General features: G+C 37.6%; 1 protein-coding gene across 1 annotated transcript in view; it reads right to left on the bottom strand.

The window, feature by feature from the left end:
* Positions 1-20,998, bottom strand: part of CPNE7 (copine 7) — a 2,789,522-nt gene that overhangs the window by 746,588 nt on the left and 2,021,936 nt on the right. The window contains exon 8 of the mRNA XM_044081847.1: positions 14,444-14,542. Within this exon, the coding sequence (XP_043937782.1) occupies positions 14,444-14,542 (99 nt within the window). The remainder of the gene's footprint in view (positions 1-14,443; positions 14,543-20,998) is intronic.

Here is a 20,998-nt window from a genome sequence, read left to right as displayed (position 1 = left end):
CTGAGTTATGTTTGTAAAATAGCTCCAATATTGGCTTTGTTTGATTGAATCCCTCTCTACCCAGAGTTCTATATGCATCATAGACCTGTCCCAGTCTAGGGTCTTTTTTGCAAGACTTGGAGACTTCTGGAAAACCCTGAACTGTGAACAACAAACTTTTCATCAGAAAGGAAAGAGAAAAAAAGCTTGTATTTCAATTTTGCTTAAATAATTAGGGTGCCCTTATAGTGATCTGTGGGGTGATACTTCTTTGCACTTTTCTGCTTTTTATCACGTTTTAGCCAAAAAAGTTATCTCCATTTTTAGTTTGTTCTTCAAACTTATTCTTGTCTCTTAATTTGCAGTTTTTGGAGGAATTTTGTTCTGTATTACACTGCACAATTTTACTTCTTTGCATTTTATCATATTTTAGTCCTTAGCCAATCTGTTTGCATTCTTTAGTTTGTTCTCAGAACTTAGTCTTGTCACTTAATTTACAGTTGTGGGAAGACTGAGTTGCTACATTATACTACACTTCTATCTCCAAAGGTAGCATTACATGTAAAAGCTGGTTATAGTTTAAACCCTGCTGGGCCTTACTCTTGTAGTTTCCTTCACAGTTGTGGCAGAACTGTGTATTACTGCCAGATTCTAGCTTTATTTACTCATTTATTATCAGATTTTTTCCCATAAACACTGTTACGTGTAAATCTCTGCACCGTCTTGTACCTTAAACTGTACTACAATTTCAATAATGAGAGTATTGTTTTATTCTGCTCCAGGATTTGTGCCTCAGTGATTTTTACAGTGTTGATATTCCAGTTTTGCTAATACGGTTTTATATTCTGCTTATTTACCTGTGTAAAGTGGCATTATATTGCCTTCTGTTCCCCTGTTCTGTCCATATGACCTAACAGCCACTGAGATATTAAGTTAAAGTTTCTGAAATGTTTACCTGTTTGGGGTCACTGACCTGTAGCTCTGAGATGTTGCATTCCAGTATCTTTCTCTTCCATCACTCATTGTGTCTGTATTTCCTGCACTGAGATACTAAGCTAAGTTTGTGAAAGAGATCAAATATTGGCTTTATTTGATTATATCCCACAATAGCAAGCCTACTATATTCAGCACAGTGCAAGACCCCCCCCCCAATGTCTTTTATGAAAGACATGGAGAGGTGTGGAAAGCCCTGAACTGTGAGTTACAAGAATTTTCATCAAAATGAAAAGAGTGGAAGGCTTTTATTTCAATTTTGCTGAAATATTTAAGTTGCCCCTGTATGGTGATACTTCTTTCTACAGTTTGATTTTTTTTCCATGTTCTAGCCACAAAAGTTATCTGTTTGCATATTTAGTTTTTTTTTTCTGGTACCTTACTCTTGTAGCTATTGTCATGTTTCATTGTTATTGTCTGTTGAATAAGCCACTTAAGAAATCTTCCCACCCATTGTTTTCCATGGATTCATGACACAGGCTGCCCACTCAGCAAACCAATATTGCTCTTTTACTACATATTGCCTGATGCTCATTTTCCCAGAGCCTCATAAAGCTTGGTGTCCTAGCTTGCACTCCAGAAGTGCTTTACTTGTATCCAGCGCTATCCTGACAAAGCTAAGTATTTTTGATTGCTAAATCACACTTGCTTAAGTTATTTTAAGCAATTGCCACCATTTCTGCTTTTATTTGTACATTTCACTCTCTGTAAGATGTCCTGCTAGTTGTTTAACTGGCTTGTGGCAGCATTGCACTTCAAAGTCTCTTCTACTGTGTCTTTATATTAGTAGGAATGGGTTTATTAATCTTTTGGTAGTAGGAGTGTGCCTGGTCTACCTGAGTTGGGCATCACACAAAAGGGCTCATAGTGTAGCTGTTTTATTGGGCAGAGGGCTCATTAGTTATTTTTCTGTGTTTTCTGTACTGCTTTAAATTTGGAGCATTTGCATAGAGGTGCTCATCATGCAGCAGTAGTTAGCAATGCCCTGTACAGTAGCAAACACCTAGAAAGCAAATGTTCCCTACAGAATGGTCCATAAAACCATACCCTGTAAAGCAGTAAATATAGAGCAACTACTTTGTGCAATGACAAGCTTGGAAAGGTTACTGAGTGGCAATACCTATAGAATTAGTAGACTTCAGTATTGTGCAAACATTAAAGTTAGGAGAATTTTGTAGTGTTTAGCACAATCTACACCAGTAAAGCACCCTTATTAGTCTGCACCAACAAAGCAGCCTTAATAGCATTCTAACTACAATACATCACCCCCTTGCAGCTCACCAATCAAAGGATCAGACAGCATGGATATGCAGTTTCCTAAAATCTTTGTAGCTAGTTTCATGGATATGGGCATCTTGGGACAATGTAGCAATTGTCTCATGTTTACAGACAACCACTTAATCCTGTAGAAACAAACACAGTATGTGAGAAGTATACTTACACAATAATAATGGAGGGTAAACTCTCACACATAAGTGCACACCAGGTTGTTGAAACCATGCACACAACACCCACTTCACAAAGCATACAGCACACACATAGACTAATGTATGATGAGGCACTTAAAAGCAATCTTCCTAATCAAAAAAGATCACTTAGACTGCTTTTTGCCAAAACTATACTCCGGCAAGCCCAAAGGGACTCAGACAAAAAAAACCCAATACTTAACACCACACATACAGTCATTCTCATTGGACCCTCAAATTCTTAACATCATAAGCAAGCAAAAACACTTACCAGGACTCTCGTCATTGTAGGCTTTATTGTAAGGTATACCAATGCCCCTCAAACCAGGCTGAACCTAGAGAATATAATGGTTTGTTGCTTATCTGGAGACAGAATCTGCCATGTCATTCATGAATTCAAGTCACTACACCATAGGCACCACTATGATTCCATTATAATCCATTTAAGTGTAAATGACCTGAGATCTACCTCCATGGACTATATGAAGAGAGACACTATGGAGCTTTCAGACTATGTGTCTCAAGTTGGTATAAGCCTGACACTGGGCAGCATATTACCATCACTGAGGATGATGCCACAATATGAGCAAAGGATAATGGATTTTAACAACTGGATGACATTCTGCTGTCATTCTAAGGGTATCTAATATTTGTTGGCTTGGGAGCACATGGTTAACAGACCACATTGCTTTGCCAAAAATGATCTGCACCTGTCCTCTCTAAGCTTTCAAATACTAGCAAAATATTTCTCACCCCCATTGTGCCTTTTTAGTCAATTCTAATTTGACAAACCTACCAGAAAAGAAAAATCAAATCAAATGAACCTCAAGGTGATACTGCACAATGCCAGCAGCCTAAAGAAAAAACTGCACTCCCTCCAAGCCCTCCTCACACTCAAGAAATTAGACAACTGTGCAGTTACAGAGACATGGTAAAAAGTGACAGAGAGGTCCCCAACAGTGCAAGGTTTCAGTGCTTTCCAGTTTTAGACCAGTAGCTGCACAGACAAGGGCTAAAGGTAGAGGTGTGTCAACACACATCAATGACAAGCATACCTCTAGGTTGGTCAAACAGGATGACATGCTGGAATTCCTCCACATGCAGATCACCATTTACAAAATCCTGTAACATATCCTAGCAGCTATTGGTCACTCTACATATCCCAAGAAACTCACAATGTATACTTGGACCTATTGGAGACACTTACCATCCAACCAAACATCCTCCTCATGGGAGACTTTAATTACCCTCTATAGAATGGGAAAACCCCATGGCCTCAAATGCACAGGCATAGTGATTCCTGGACTTTATAAATCCATACAGCCTTGACCAAATAGTGAACATGCCCACTACAAACTCCAACATATTAGACCTTATACTCATAAATACGTGAGAATGCTGCACACACTTAATGTCTCATCCTCACTGGTAAGGTCCAACCACAAAGCTGTCTCCTTCAAAATCAAAACCATCTCAGTAACCCCAGTAAAATCAGGTTCAGGAGCTATTTCAATGCAAAATTCTTTTTATTAAGTGATGGTTTGTCAAAATTCAATGCCACTTCAAACCCTGATAATACAGCAAATTATTCTGAATTACTTTCATAAACTCTGTACAACTATGTCAGTGTCTACATACATGCTGCTGTACCTATCAGAACTAACCCCAGAACTAGCCCTGGAAACAAGCCACCATGGTGGCATCCCAAACTAAACATGATATGCCATCTGGCAATGTAAACCTTGGCTCTAAAAGTTTGTCACTGGAGACCCCTTGGGCAAACATGTGAAAAAGGGGTTGTGGATGGATGGATGGATGGATGGATGGATGGATGGATAAATGGATGGAAGGATGGAAATGAGATCAGGTAAAAAAAGTATGGCAACAATTAGGAAGGGTAATTCCGATAAAGGTAAAATGATCTTGCATCAAACTAATTAGGCAATTAAGAGGGTTAAATAAGTCAAACAAAGCCAACTTTGTGGATAAGATAGCTTCCCATGTGAAAATGAACCATAAGGCCTTCTTCAGCTATGTCAGAGACCTCAAGGGTAGCACACAGCAATGTGCTGAACTGGTGGTTTATGGTACCACATTCAAAATGCCTGGCAATATACAGAACTTGTTAGCAGACAAATTCATTTCAACTGTACTCCTGTCTCACCCCCAACAACCCCCCCCCCAAAAAATACCCTCAAACATAACCCCTCCAACTATAACTAGGGAGCATGTATTGGCTGGACTTACTAAAGTCAAGAACACAGCCTTAATGGGCTCCAATAACATCCAAGGATGCCTCCCAAACAGTCTAAAATATGATATATCAGGACCCCTGGAGTCACTATTTAGCTACAGTCTTAAAACAGGCTTTGTGTCATGAGAATGGAGAGCTGCAACAGCCACCCCCTTCATAAGGGAGGACCTTAAACAGATCCTGGAAACTACAGACCCATTAGTATGACTAGTCTTATTTGCAAAACCATGGAAAGAATTATCATGTAAGTTATCAACAAGGACATAGGAGACCTCCAGACACTGGATCCATCACAGTTTGGCTTTGTTGAAGGAAGGTCATGCTAACTGAACCTGGTGGATTTATTTGAAAATTTCAAGAAAACAATGAATGGGGGGGGGGGTGCATATTGCATACCTATAACTGGCTAAAGGATTTTATACAATACCCCATTCAGGTATTGTTAACAAACTTTTAGAACTAGGCATAAACCCCATTTATAACATGATGGATAGTTAACTGACTCATGGATAGGACCCTAAAGGTTAGGATCAGTGAGGCCACCTATACAAAGACACTGGTCACCAGTGGTGTCTCTCAAAGCTCTGTGTTGGGCCCACTCCTCTTTCGCAGATGACTGAAACTGGCAGCAGTCAGTGAATAGCCCCAAGACATGAACACCCTTCAGGAAGGTTTAACACAGACAACTGCTCGGGGCCAATGCCATGGCTTAAGCCTCAACAGCAAGAAATGCATTATAGTACAGTTTGAGAAGTTGTCCACCCCAAGTAACTACATAATTAATAAAACACTGCTAAAAGTTGACTCATTAGTCAGGGATCAGGGAATTCATGTAAATAGTGACCTAGCCTTTGACCAACGTGTCGAAGGTAATAAGAAAGTCCTTTTATGTTGCTCATCTTATAAGTAAGGGCATATCTAGGGCTAGAGAGGTCATAGTATTATTGTCTCAGCCCTCATCAGAACCATCATAAAGTATTATGCCCCTTTCATTATGTTCCGGACCAGGCACATAAAGCAACTGGAAGATCCACAAAGTTTTTTTTTTTAATAAGAATTCAAGGCCTTCTTCAGCTATGTCAGAGACCTCAAGGTAGCACACAGCAATGTGCTGAACTGGTGGTTTATGGTACCACATTCAAAATGCCTGGCAATATAGAGAACTTGTTAGCAGACAAATTCAGTTCAGAAAATATTGCTACCTCATTCAACACACACTTCACCCTAACCATACTATCACTAGCTAAACAACACAACCCCCCTCCCCTCCAACCCACACCTTCAACTAGTAATCTCCCCAATGCCTTCTCTTTTTCTCCTGTACCTACCTCCAACATAAAAAAACTCTTAACTAAACTTAAACCCACCAAATTAGCAGCAGACAACCTCCCAAGTGAATACCTACAAATCGCAGCTGATGCTCTGGCTTACCCAGTATCCATCTTGATTAACTGATCTCTGTTAGAAAGTTACGTTCCCACATTGTGGAAAGTCTCACATATAATTCCCCTCCACAAAGGCGGACCCTCTGCAGAACTAACCAATTACCGCCCCATAGCTATTCTCTCTCCACTCTCCAAAATACTAGAGAGATGCATACACTCTCAGGTCTCACACTACCTCCTTACTAACAACCTCCTTTCCAGTACTCAGCATGGTTTCCGACCAAACCATAGCATCACCACTGCCTTACTCTTCTTTACTAACACTATCCTTCAGCATAAAAACAATGGCTATCTCTCCTCTGCTACTTTCCTAGACCTATCTAAAGCATTTGACATGGTCCCACACAAACAACTTATCTCTGTCCTCAATAACCTATCCTTCTCACAATCAGTCACCAACTGGCTTCAGAGTTACCTGTCTGACCGCCAACAATTCGTTGTATGGCAGAATGACATATCTCCCCAACTACCTGTCTCCATAGTGGTTGCCCAAGGATCCATCCTTGGACCCCTACTTTTCTCTGTTTACACCAATAATCTAGCCTCTGCCACCAAACATGGCACACTCATCCAATACGCAGATGACTCGACCATCATCTGCTCAGCCCAGTCCCTACGCAAACTGCAAAAAGTCACACAGGAAGCCTTTTCCTCTGTTGAAACATGGTTATCCAATGCCCAATTAATACTCAACCCAAACAAAACTAAACTACTCATCTTCCAACCCACCAAACATACTCACAACAACTCTCACTTTAACATCACAGCAAAAGACAACACCACTATATACCCAACTGAACACACCAAATTGCTAGGAGTGGAAATAGACAATAAACTAAAATTTGACATTCACATATCCATGACCATAAAAAGTCCACAAAAACTAGGAGCATTATACAGAAATAAACAATTTCTCACCAAAGCAGCAAAGATTTCAATAGCAAATTCCCACCTTATCTCCACCCTACTTTATGCCTCTCCAGTATATACCAACCTAAGGCAATGTGATCTAAACAAGCTAGAGACCTGCTACAACAAAATCACCAAATTCGCCACAGGGGCATCCTACCGTAGTCACCACTGTCTCTCACTTGCTGAACTGGGCTGGCTTGAACTCCCTCACCTCCTTCAGTCGTATCAACTCTCACTCTCCCACAAACTAGTAAAACATCCACTAAATGTCCCATCCCTCCAGAATCTACTCCAACCCTATCGCACCACCAGACCACTAAGATCCAGCAACAAAAATCACTTGCAGATCACTAAAGCCAATAACTCTGCTGGTGAAGCACTATTCTCTTGCGCCATAGCCAAATTATGGAACTCACTCCCACTCACAATTACCTCCGTACCATCATGCACCAACTTCAAAACTTTATTAAAAGCGCACCTAAAAACATGCTGGCTATGCCCTTGCAACTCCCACTCTAATATCATCCACCCCATCCAACTACTACCTTTCTTTCACCTCCACTAACTACCTTGATGATAGCAAGCTCAGATGCTCATAAGCCTAGTACTTATTATACAGCAGGGACTTCTCATTGTTACATTTGTTAATGCCTGTTATGTACTTCACAGATAAAGATTCTAGTTGTCTACTGATGTACTATGTTCTTCATCTGTAAATATGCTGTAAGTAATTTCTATGTTAAATTGTTAATCGCTATGTAATCCAATGTAACTAATGTCTTGTTTATTTTACTGTGGAGCTTTTCAACCCAGGCCTCCACTGAAAATGGACCCACATCCAGTCGGACACTCCTGGTCAACAAATTTAAATAAATAAACAAATAAATAAATAAATAAATAAATAAATAAGGAGTAAATGCAGTGCCCTACACTGATCACCTCAAAACCATGTCTCTTTACTCAGCATTATACAAACTCCTAAGAGGTGGTCCTTACCTGGACCCTGTTTTGATGAACCTTTTGCACACCTGCAAAACAAACAGCATCAGAACTACATCAAAATGCCAAATTTTGTTTGCGTCATAAATAGGACAGTTGGAGAGGCAGATATGTTTCTCAGAGAATTCCCATTCACTGGAAAAGCCTTCCTGATCCATGTGAAGCAGAGGCTCTTCCTAACCCTATTTAAGTGCAACTTGGATCAATGGATAGATAATCAGAAATTCACCCCTGGACTGGTGACTATGTCTTTGCTGGAGATAGGTAGTTAGTAAATCACTCCCTATATAAATTAAATTTGTGGGTCACATTTGGGTTGCATGTCTAGGCTTATAAGGGCCCTAAAAGTCATTAGCCTAGTATATACCTATGAATCAATGAACTTAACCGAGGTGCTGACATGGCAGGATGGATGTGCTTATTCTGGGGGGGGGGGGGCATTAATCTCGGCACTCCTTGAATGGTAATGTGGTCCACAAAGAGGAGAAAAGCCTTCAGGCAATACTGATAAGGGCATAGGGAGGGGGGAATGAGAAGAGGGTAAGTTATCACTTAAAAAATCTCTCCCCCTCATGGAAGCAGTTGCCTGTGAGCCCCCACACCAAGATGACCTTAAGTTCCACCCTGGCCCTAGCACAAAAGATATTCTTCCCATCACAGCTAGCCTAATCAAAATGCAGTCACGTCTAGAAATTATATTTGATTGTAGCACAAAAAGGTAGGTGCTGTCTCTATTTTGAAGCATGGACTGAATGAGACATGCCTTAAAAGTACAGCAGCAGTGTGAGAAGGGGAGAAGCAAGAAATCAATTAATTTTATATAGAACACTGCTGTTCATCAATATTCTTAACAATGCACAGTAATAAATACAACTTTAGCATTGATTGTAAATAAAATGTATGCCAAAGAATTTAAACAGTGCCACTGGTGTTTACCTTACAGATACAAGGTGCAGAGTTTGAGTCTCAAATTAAATAATTAGCTAGGCTTAAAATAGGCTCCAAATGCAGCTAGCCAAGTACTAACCTATGACCTTCTCATAAGTCAGTCGGTGCGTTATCAGACTCACAACACAAACTCACTCCATCCCACTTTGGAGCAGCACTTCATATTTGCTGAGCAGACTCATCTACAACAGCAGCACTAGGAACAGCAGTGATGTGTGACAGACTACATATGAAGTACTTATTGCCTCTAGGAATGTAATCCCATCCATTCGCAGCAATTGCAAACAAAGGCATTTCACCCCTATTAGCACATGTCCACAGCTTACAGCAAATATATCTGACTACCTAATGAGTCTACTACATGTACTTCAAACACATATGATTGAAACAAATGTCCTTGCTGCCACTCACTTTCTTTTGGCAAGCACTCTAACTACCACAAACAAATGTCCTATAATATCCCTACCAGAACTCTTATCCTAACTTGAAAACTCCCACACAGTGCATAACCTTAATGTCTCCATTCCTTCCCTAAACTTAAATTCCCCTACACCCTACCATCCCACATCACTCCCTAAACCTATAATCCCATTCCCCTCCTGTCCACAGTCTCTCCCTAAACCTAAAATCCCCATCTCCCTGCCTAACCACAAAGTGTCCTTTGCTACCTAAACCTTAAGTTCCCTTTCCACTCCCTAAATTTAAAATACCCTTCCAAATTTCATCCACAATCGCTCCTTAAACCTAAAATCTCTATTCCCCTTCCTAATCCTAATGCCCCCATTCCACTCCCCATCCCCTTCTCTAAATGTAAAAGCATCCCCTCAGCTTCCTTTCCCCATTTACCTGACCTGTAGAGAGCACATGCTTGTGACTGTTTCCTAGGAAACAAGCAGATGATGTGGTGAATGTGCTGCTGAACTCACATTCATGTTTGAATGTGAGTGGCTGGTCAGACAGGTTACAACTGTCTGAGTCCCCGGCTGTGAGGTACTGAAATTCAAGCAGCTAGAGCTTGAGCAGCTGCAGACCACCCCTATCTAAAAGTGCAAAAATTACCACTCACAGGAATTTATTCTCACACCTCTGTAAAGGACCCAATTCCACCTTGTATTTTTAAGTTGTGGTAGAAAAAAAACTAACATTGCCTTATTCGGAGTGTACATCTACTGCATTTCTTTTCTGGAAGACTTTCTTCCTTATGCCTATCACCTCGGCCAATAGGATTTAATAACTGCCTGCCTTTCCAAATGATCCTCCATCTGGTCTTTCACAAAGACAGGGTTTTGCACCATAATAATCCCTCCTTTATGCCTAAAATCACTGCAGAATCTAATCTCAACTAAAGCATTCACATTTCCATTTTTCCCCAGTTATTTTACCATGAATACCTCTTCAAGTATATGGACATACATCAGCATAGAACAAATTCAAAGCCTTTTCTCCTCTTTCTTAAAAACGTGGTTGTGAAATTTCTACTGTCTCCCTAGCCAAATGGCTTATACACTGCAAGTAATTTTACTACAACTACTGAAATATGTACCTTCCTTGAAATCTAGAACCTTGTTTTATAAAGGTGATTGGTACTTTACAAGCTTTTTTTGTGGAATATATCCCTGAATAATATTAATGCAGTGGCCATCTGGTCTTCTCTCAACACTTCCACAAGGTGCTACAAGCTAAATGTAATATCTGCACCCAGAGCTTTATTTGGAGCCCCGGTATAAGGGGAGAAAATCCCAAACTGTTAACTTGGGACCCTGTCTTACTGATAAATAAGATGAAGCTCTTGTTAACAGATATGAAAGTCAGCATAACACTAGAACTAGAAGAACAGGTTCACATTACAAGACATGAATGCAAACACTCTGAAATTAGTGAAGTGATCACAGCTGGATTATTGCACTTTATTGCCTTTCATTCTATTGGCTCACATTGACAAAAAGCTCCTTTTACAAGGAAGATCACCTCCTCTATATCCCTTACAAGGAGCAAGCCCTTCCATGCCCCTACACTTACATATGCCAACACTGCCTGCAGCTACATTGCAGTGGGAAATGAGAATCTCATCCAGTTAGCACACAGCAGTCTTGAAAAATCACTGTTTGTGCTCCAACATGTAGAAGCAAATGATTTATGAGAAATCAGTCAATGAGGAGCCTATGCTCTTTCATCTCACCTGTCACAGTAGGTCTAAAGACATAATAGTGTTTTTTTTATTTGTTTTCTCTCTCAACAGGTCTGAAGCGGAATGGCACCATGGAGTATTGTGGGATGAGGGGAGAACTAAAACAAACTGGCTAAGTTTAACATGCACAGCTGTCTTAATGACTGTCAGCTTTATTTGTACTGTTTAGTGAGATGGGACCTGCTCTTCTTAATTTCTTATGGTAAGTGTATACTTTTCATTTCACAGCTATCCAAAAAAACATAAAGCATCTTTTATCAAGGAAAGATAAGAAGGCCTTCAGCAACAGAACCTCAGCCCATCCACTCCATCTAAGGCCAAACCTATGGTGCTCAGTGGCTAACTAAACTCAGCTTGGCAATGTTGCAGAAAAATATCTTTCATCTTTGTCTCTAGAACAGATTTTCTATTTCTCTACTTTGTCTTTATCATCTTTTTTCTTTTAAAATAAAAATAAACTAATTTAGTTATATTACTTATTTTTACTTTCTTCTTTTCTTCCATTTCTAAGTTGTTATTTTCCATATTTTTCTGTATACTGCAAAATGTTTGTCTCCTTCCTAATTCCTTCCTGGCCAAAGACCTTTGCTTCCATCACTATTCTTCCCTGTTATAGAATGACTAGCTATTATCATTCAAAAACGAGCATGCTGATTGGTCAGCTCAACCAGCTTACCTGTTGTAAATCCAGCATATACCAATGGAAAAAAGTCTGGTCGCCCAGACTTTCTTCCATTACTATATGCTATAACTTTTTAAGTTTTCTTCATCATTAAAAAAAAAAAAAAAAAAAAAAAAATAACAAAATTAGAAATCTGGACAGTCTGTAGGTTCAAGATAGACAGGACAATGAAAATATTAGGAAAATCAGTTATGTTAATCAAATCTAAGGAAACATACAAGATTTTCTCCATTCAATCTTTTTCATACCTCTTAAGTATCTGAGTTTCAACCTTTATTTAAAAAAAGGAGCAACGGAGATCTTCCTTCCTCCATTTTTGCTTGACACAGCATTGATGTATTGCATAAGCATGGGAATGAAAGTCCCATACACGTGCACAGTACAGCAAGAAAGTCCCAGAATACCAATGAAAAATGTGGACGAGCAGCATGCCGTCCTTATACAAGGTAATTAGTTAGGAAAACTAAGTAACATTTTTCTTAAATAATGTCATTGTATAATAGCAATAACCCATGGCTGAGTGTCGGTGATGGTGGATTTACCCACACTCAGACATGGGTTATTGCTATAACATCATATATTTTACTTTGTTCCTATTCTTGTATTTGATTTTTTTCCCTCATAACCTTTATTATATTCTTCTTGAAAAAAACTCAAGGTTATGGCTATGGAGCTGTTTTTCTTCTAACGAATACAGATTCTATTTCATTTCATTTTTAGGATATCACTTGTTTACTTTTAAATCACAGTCTAGCTCATTCACATACATGTGTCACAGCTGTTATAGTTATATCTTAAAACGTCCCTAGCGTTTTAAACTTTCTCACTCTCATTCTTTTCAGGCAAGCATCTACAGCCTTGCATTTGCAAGCTCCATACTTATGTGACTTGGAAAAAAAAAGTATCTAGGTAGAACTCTCACCCTGATGAACTGCGCATAGTTTCCTTTCATTAGTAATGGAGCTATGATAACAGTCCATTTTGTTTTCTCAGTGATGCCTCTGCACCAACAATGCTCTCCCTCTGTCTCTCCCTCTGTCTCTCCCTCTGTCTCTCTCTCTCTCTCTCTCTCTCTCTCTGTCTCTCTGTCTCTCTGTCTCTCTCTCTCTCTCTCTCTCTGTCTCTCTGTCTCTCTGTCTCTCTCTCTCTCTCTCTGTCTCTTTCTCTCTGTCTCTCTCTCTCTGTCTCTGTCTCTCTCTCTCTCTCTTTGTCTCTCTCTCTCTCTCTCTGTCTCTCCGGCTCTCTCTCTCTCTGTGTGCCTCTCTCTCTCTCTCCCTCACATGGTTGATGAAAGTGTACACTAACATTTAGTAATACAGCAGACTTGAGCAGTTGACAGTGAAAAGTGAATGCATAAACAACACTGATTTGGCAAAGCCTGTGCAGCCTCTCATCTTACAGTCTCTGATATCATATTGTGGCTATGAAAATTAACTAAACTAATAGACTATGTTCTGCAAATTTGGGTTTGACTCCAGAAATGATAGATAACTTGCTTATTATGTAATTTGGAACAAGTCACTACATCACTTAAATGAATCAAGGTACATGAGTTTCCTTTATGAAAGGAGCTGGTACCAAGTGATTTTTGCACTGGCAAACAATGACCGTATTCACAAGACAATACTTAGCTATTGTCTATAAACCATATACATAGCTAAGATGCAAAGTTTAAAACAGGTTTTACAACTTTTAAGCTATTTAATTGCTTTTTGTCCATACCAGATAATCACTTCAGCAACTGCTTGTCTCTGAACGACTGCAATGGTATGGTAACAGACTGAATTTGTGAGGGATACACTTGGCAGCTGCACATGAGTGTTCCTAGAAGCTTTGTAAGTCTCGCAAGGTATTTAAATGGATGTGCAATCTAGCCACACCTTTAACCCCAGCCACATGTATACTCTGGTACTGGTAAATAACTTTAAGCTGTAACAATATAGTACTGGTGTGAGCTTTAGAATGTATTGGGCAGTTCCCTCACGTCAGGCTTACAATGTTATTTATTAAGTCAATAAACTTATTACATAAAAGGCATTTATTCAGACACTTTATATGCAATCACTTTGTTTTGCAAGACTAAAAACAGTCATCTTTAACAAGTATGCATCAAAACAATGTTATGCAACAATGGATGAAATATAGTAAGAGCTTAGTTTAAATATTTGTAATTGTGGTTTCTGGCTTTATGCAATTTTCTTTGTGGTTTGAGTATATGAAGATCCTGCCATTTTCTTACAGCTTCATCAGATTTATGAAAGAAACACATAAATTACCCCTTATGTCATATGCATACAGTTTAAATATAGTCATACCACTAGATGACCTCTATATAGCTATGATGAAATAAAATCACTTGTTAATCTTTTTCCTGAAGATTGTTATCTGACATGTTGTAAATGCATTTCAATTAATTATGTAAATGTTTTATGATAAGGGTGACGTTCCATTTCCAAAATGTGGTGCTATCTGCTATGCTTAAATCGGTGTTTTGCAGATAAACCAGAGTTCAAAACATTCTAGCAATAACAAGTCATGCCATAATATGAACAAATATGTTGAAAGGTGATTCCATACCTTGTTTCCTCCCATGGCTTTCTGCATTTCTTCAAATGTAGCAGTAAATTCTCCAATGAAATCATGCTTGCCACGTGCATCATAATCCCAAATCAAACCCTAAAATAAATACAAGGAAAAAAATGAATTAATAAAATAGTGTACTTATGAATAAGAATGGTTCTTTGTGAACAGCACCTATGCTGCAATTTCTGTTTCCTTACGCATGCATCTCATTAGGATGCAAACAGTTTAAGTATAATACAGACCATTTCAATGTTCTGTTTATAATCTATTCACCATGGCTGTCTGTCTTGGTAACATTCACTTTTCACTCTTAGCAGAATTGTTATGATAAATGCTTGAATATCTTTTTAGTTTTTGTTTGTTTCGTCATTTTTTGCAGATTATATCAGCTTACCAAAGACAAAAAGATAATTCAATGATTTCCTTAGTAAACCTACCCAGTCACTGAATGACAATAAAAAAACAAGCATTTGCCAATGTGAAAATTAGCTTGCACTGGTAACCAAATGTAACAATTTGATGGAAGGGAGAAAGGTGATAATCATCTGCAACATACAGTAGTCAAGGCAGTCTGCCAAAACTCAGTGATATTACACTGTCATGTATATTGTTCTGTGAGTTTCAGTGATCAAAGATAGAACTAAGAAGCATATGTTTGTCCCTGTCTTTGTTTAGCTGTAAGAAATTGTAAAATCAATGTATGACTTTACTTGAAAGAAAAAAAAAAGAAATCAAAAGAAAAAAAAATGAAAAGAAAAAAGTATTTCTACTTTAAATCAAAATAACTACTGAGCATAACAAAAAGAATATCAGAAATGCATATTTCACACCACTACTTACCTTTCCCATCTTCTGCTCAGGATTTCAGGTTAACTAATAGCTAATCTTTTTCCCAGCACTAAGATTTTGAAAAGTCGATCTACTCCAAAATTCTTAAGAATATTAAAAAAAACTGTGTTCTTCTGTCCACTGCTCTGTATGGATTCTGCAGGAGGTTCTGCACAAGCACTGCATATACATACTGTTACAGGTACATATATAACAGAAAATTATGATCAGGTCTCTAATCATAACTGTTTTATTAAATGTTTGAGACTTGGATGCCAAGAAATTCACCTCAAAAGCATCTATTTCAAAAACATATAATAGGATCAGAGACCTGAACATAATTTTTTGTAGTGCATGGAGCTTTATCTGCACCTTTTACCATTTAGTTCATTTCTTCACATATAATTTCCTTAACCACAGAACTGAATACTGCATATTCAATATTGCAATGAATTTACAGAGTGACAAAAGCGAGAGACGCATGTGGTCTGCCTTTCAAACACTGTTGGACCACACTGCCCAAGTGAGCTGCACTGCAGTGTGATTCATAACACAGAAAGATTACAGCAGCAGGCAATAATACGTTTGTGAAAGAAAATGTACCAGAATTTAGGGATAACAAAGCTGGTATACCAGAGGAGAAAGTAACAAGAAAGTTTCTACTTAGAAACAGCCAGGTTATCAGAAAATCCACATTACTTCCTAACTTTGTTATGCATTAAAGCAGTATATTTTGCAGAGGGACTAAAACTACAAGAGCTGAAAGTCCCAGTAAGAAAAAACAACCTGCAATGGATGACAATTATCCATTACATAAAAGTAAATCAACCAGGTGTGCTGAGACTGTCAGAGAAAGATGATGCACAAACTTTTCAGTCATTTTGATAAACTGCTACAGAGATGTCCATATCAATCCATCTCTTAAAGAAAGAAAAACAATCATGACAAAGTGAACATTTCTTCTGTTATTCCTGTGTATGTGAAAGGTTGCAGTCTATGTGATGTGTTGTACTGAACAGAATTGCAGTACCAGTGAGAATGGCCATAAGTGTTTAGTTCCACTGCAGAAAATAATGCATTGACAGCATCGACAAATATCTCACTACAATGTGCATTTACTTACATTTCCATGGTTTATTTGTTGTATAGTAGCCCAACACCTCATAACTAATCAGTAATCATGGGTGCAGGCAAAAGAATGTATTTAAAATGCCATTGTTAAATGCCATGCACTAACCTTGGCAAAAGATGCCAAAGACAACTGGAATGTTTCTTGCTTAAATAGAGACTTCCAAAAGTATATTCAGCAGCATTCCATCGTTGTCACTTTTAAAATGTGTGCAGAGTACATAGATATAGTACTTACTTCAGCTTAAGGGGAGTAACATAATATATGATGTGACCAGAATAGTTCCTGAGTTTGTCACAGTATCACTGATTAGGCATGCATATGCATAAAGCAGTTTGTGTCGGGGTGAGGAGATGGAGCAGACCTAGACATGGTTATATGCTTATGTCATATATAAAAATGATTGCAAAGCAGATTTTCATATGTGATTTATGCGTCATACTTCCTTGAAGAATAGTGACGTATAAGGACCTTTTTGCAACTGACACCTAAAAGTGACCTGTGATTCTGAAGAGACAGGCTAACAATGTATAGAGCTTAGCTGCTGTCTTAACATGTTCATGTATGAAGCTTATCTAGGCAGCAGCATGGCTGTACAAAATAACTGCATGATTACTATATAAAATGTCTGAATGAAACATTTACATGTACAGCATCATCTACTGTTTAAAATGTAGGAAGAGATTTGCCTATCTGTCTTCCTATCTAATTATCTATCCATCATTCCATCCATCATTTATTGACAGGGTTAGTCCCACAAGGTTAGTGCCCTCCTTTCAGGAGAGACCCAAAGTACTAGTTATACTACTGGGAGAAATTTGACCAAGGCACTGGGGAGGGGGGGGGGGTTCTCCTACTCTTTGGAGTTGTTAGATGGCACCAGAGGGCTCCTATAATAGCAAGGAAGAGGCCTAAAGGAAGCAGCAGCATGAGGGAGTACAGAAAAGCTATGAAAAGTTTGGAGACAGAAAATGAAAATATGCAGAGAAATGTGATTGACACTATGCTTCAGAATGTAAACAAAAATGGAGAAGGCAGTGAGTCAGTCTTTTAAATAAAGATAGCAGTGGTATCAGGACACTTTGCAGACTGTATTCTGTAAAAACAAAAAAAATGAATATGGTGATCCAGATGCTGTTTCAAGGGGTGAGATGGCAGATAATTTTTTGGAAGTGATGAGGATGGTAATGTGGAAAAGGAATGAGGTGATATGGCAGAATAGAATGCAGCCATAATATGTATGCAGCAGTGACAGGATGTAATAGAGGAACGCAGCAACAAACTGAGAAGGTGTCTGGTATAGCAGCAGATAATGCAGAAATGAAAATATAAGCAGCAGTGACAGCAGGCAAAAAAGGAGAGCAGCACAAACTGTAAGGAAAACTGTGTTTAGAAAAAAGAGAAAAATAACTGTGAGAATAAGAACAAAAAATGATATAATAGATATTATGCGTGGGACAGTTGGGTAACTGCTGGGTTTTAAAGCTCAAGAAATTCAGTCTTTTATACATAATGGGTCAGAGACTTAATGTGACTTAACATTTGAAACTGAGTTGCTGATTAAATTTCTAGAACCGTGTAACAAAAAGAAAGGCATTTACCTGTAAAACAATTATTTGTTTTCTGGTAGGAACTTAAATGTAAAATAAACAAAAAAATACTTTGCAGCTTAGAACTGATAAACTGGAAGAAGATGATATTAAAAATGCAAGAAGGGTTTGTGGGAAACTGTTGATAATATTGTGAAAGTCAAACATGAGAGAAACTTATGGAATGGAGGGAAGGGTAAAGCCTGCTTGAAATGAGAAAAAAAAAAAAAAGAAACGTGTTGAAACATTTGCCAAGTGTATTTTTGTGGCCGATCATAGAAGGACATTAAGATATACTGGCCATTCTAAATCATGTTTCTTTGTGGGGACTTTTCACATTTAGTTAATGGATGTGTCAAGGTACAATGTAACCAGTGTCGGGAGAGACAGGCAATACTGCAAGAAGGTGTTTGCCTAAATGAGGCTGTCTAAAAAAGGGACACTTTTGGATGGATTGTCAAGAACAAACAATAAATAATGAAAAAGAAGGGGTCATGAGGAAAACATACATGAGGAATGACAATAAGAGGCTGGGAAAGAAGGTGAACTAGGTGAAGAAGAAATTGTGGAACAAGAAAACAAATGGATGGGAAATGAGGAGAGAAAGTGCATGCAGGAAGAGAGGTCAGGAGAAGGGATTGATACTAATAATTGTTTTGAAGTACTAGTCAGTGAGAAATCTCATTCTGAGGATCAAAGATTATTTATACATAAAGCCATGAAAAATATTCAGCTGGGGAAACAGTAAAATTAAGAAAATAAAAATTAAAAAAATATTTCCCCTTAACTTAAAAAGAAGGAAAAGCAACAGTTTTAGAGTACTTTCAATAATTGTGAACAGCATTATTGAATGGTGTGCTCAATGTGATGTGGATGTTTTTCTGTTGGATGATGTAAGATTCCTGGCAAATGAAGAAAGACTTCAAACAGGAAAAAACAATATGGGGTAGAGATATAATATGGAACTTAGAATGTGAAGACTGCTTTGCAGTGGCTGTATTCATATATATATATATATATATATATATATATATATATACACACACACACGCACACGTGTGTGTATGTATGTGTGTGTGTGTGTGTGTGTAGATAGATATATATATATATATATATATATATATATATATATATATGAAAAAAAAAGTGAAAATACTAGATGCAACATTGGTAAGGATGGGATGGTTAACTGTTGTGGATGTGAGGTGGACTTATTTATAGAATTATAGTGTTATGTGCATATATAACTAGCAATAAAAGAGAATTTTTTCATCCAATACTATACCATGTGGTGGTTAACAGGAACATTGTAATTGCAGGGAACTTTAATTGTGATTTTAAGGGGAAAATGTAAAAAGAAAGAGAGAGATGTAAAAAATACAAGAAGTGATAAAATGTGGTAAGTTAGCTTTGTGGAACAAAAGTCAACAGATTTATAGAAGGGTGCACTTGGATCTTAATTTGATTACTGTGCATTACTGGAAGGCTTGGGGCCGTAGGTGGTGATACAGTTGTGACGGGTTTTTCAGACCATTTAGCAATATGGATGGTGACAATGGAAGGAAGGGAGTATATGAAAATTGGAAAGAGAATAAAAAGAATGAATGAGAAATGATGGGATGAAACTGAAGAGTGGGAAGTATTGTTGTGGAAGGATCATATAACCATGAGGTACTTCTATAAAAACTAATTGAACTTAAAAAGAAATATCATTTTTTTGATGGCAAAATGAGGTTAAAAAAGAAGAAGAGAAGGTGAAGTATGGGGAAATGTATATATGTGTATTAGATAATTTAGAGAATAATACATGTGTATTATAATATAGAAAAAAACAAATATATAAAGAAATATAAAAAAATAAGGCATTACAGTTTACACAGAGATATTATTTACAAGGGGGAATAGAGGAGGTAGCTGAATATTTGAGTAAAATAGTAAATCAGAATATCAGCAATTGAGGGAAATGAAAAAATGTAAAAGGAGAGGTAAAAGAACACAAGAGCAAATTATGAGTGTTGTAGTACAGCATGTGGAAAATATGTATAACACTAAAAAGAAGAAAATAACAGAAAAATGGAAAGTAAAAAAGTCCAGAATTAGTTAAGGAAGAAATTTGAAAAAGAAATTATTATTAGTGAATGGGATGAAGTACTAAAGAAAATAAATGTTTATTCAGTGTATGGCCCAGATGCTATAGGGCATGGAATGTACAAAAAATTAATGGACTGGCAAGGAGCATATTATGTAAGTATAGTGAATGGATGACTGAAAGAAGAGTTTGTTTAAGAAGAGTTATGTAGTGGATATTACAATTTATATGGAAGAAAGATGAGAATAATGAAATAAAAAGTTGGAGACCCAAAACATTAAATAATGCAGATTATAAATATTTATGAGGATAATACAGAGGTGGCTGGAAGGAAGAATTAGGGATAGTGTGGAAGAAGGTATAAGTGGTATAAAATGGAAGGGATTTCAATAATTATTTGTTGGTTGTAAGAGGAACTGTGGATATTATAAGTAAAAGACCGGATATTAAACTTATGGTAAGTGATATTAACAAAGCATTTGATACAGTAGGACATAATGATTTGTGAGATGGTATAGAGAAGTATGGAATAGATAACATAATCAGGAGACTGAGTATGTCAGCATATCAATGTAATAGAGTAAGAGAGTTAATGAATCAGTGTCTGGGTTAAGAAATATTCATGAAGTATTTGTTAAGGCAAGAATGCCCCATGAATGGAATACTGTTTGCATTGGTAATGACTACAATGGTGAGTAAAGTAGCTTATAAAATGAAAGATGTTAGATATGTTATACAAAAGGAGTATGTAATTCTAGTAGTTTTGACATACAGAGATGATATAGTTGTAGTTGCTAAGAACAAAACATGGATGAGGGAAGTGTTGGTTCATCTGAATGGATGTTTAAAGGAAATTGGAATGACCTTGAATAAAGATAAAAGTAGGGGTTTTGGTAAAGTGGTAAAAACTGTGT

This window comes from Protopterus annectens, chromosome 8.part1, assembly GCF_019279795.1.
Source record: "Protopterus annectens isolate FY-2018-M chromosome 8.part1, PAN1.0, whole genome shotgun sequence".
Lineage (NCBI taxonomy): Eukaryota > Metazoa > Chordata > Ceratodontiformes > Protopteridae > Protopterus > Protopterus annectens.
Note: the sequence above shows the minus strand (reverse complement) of the source record. Positions and strands in the feature narration are given on the sequence as shown.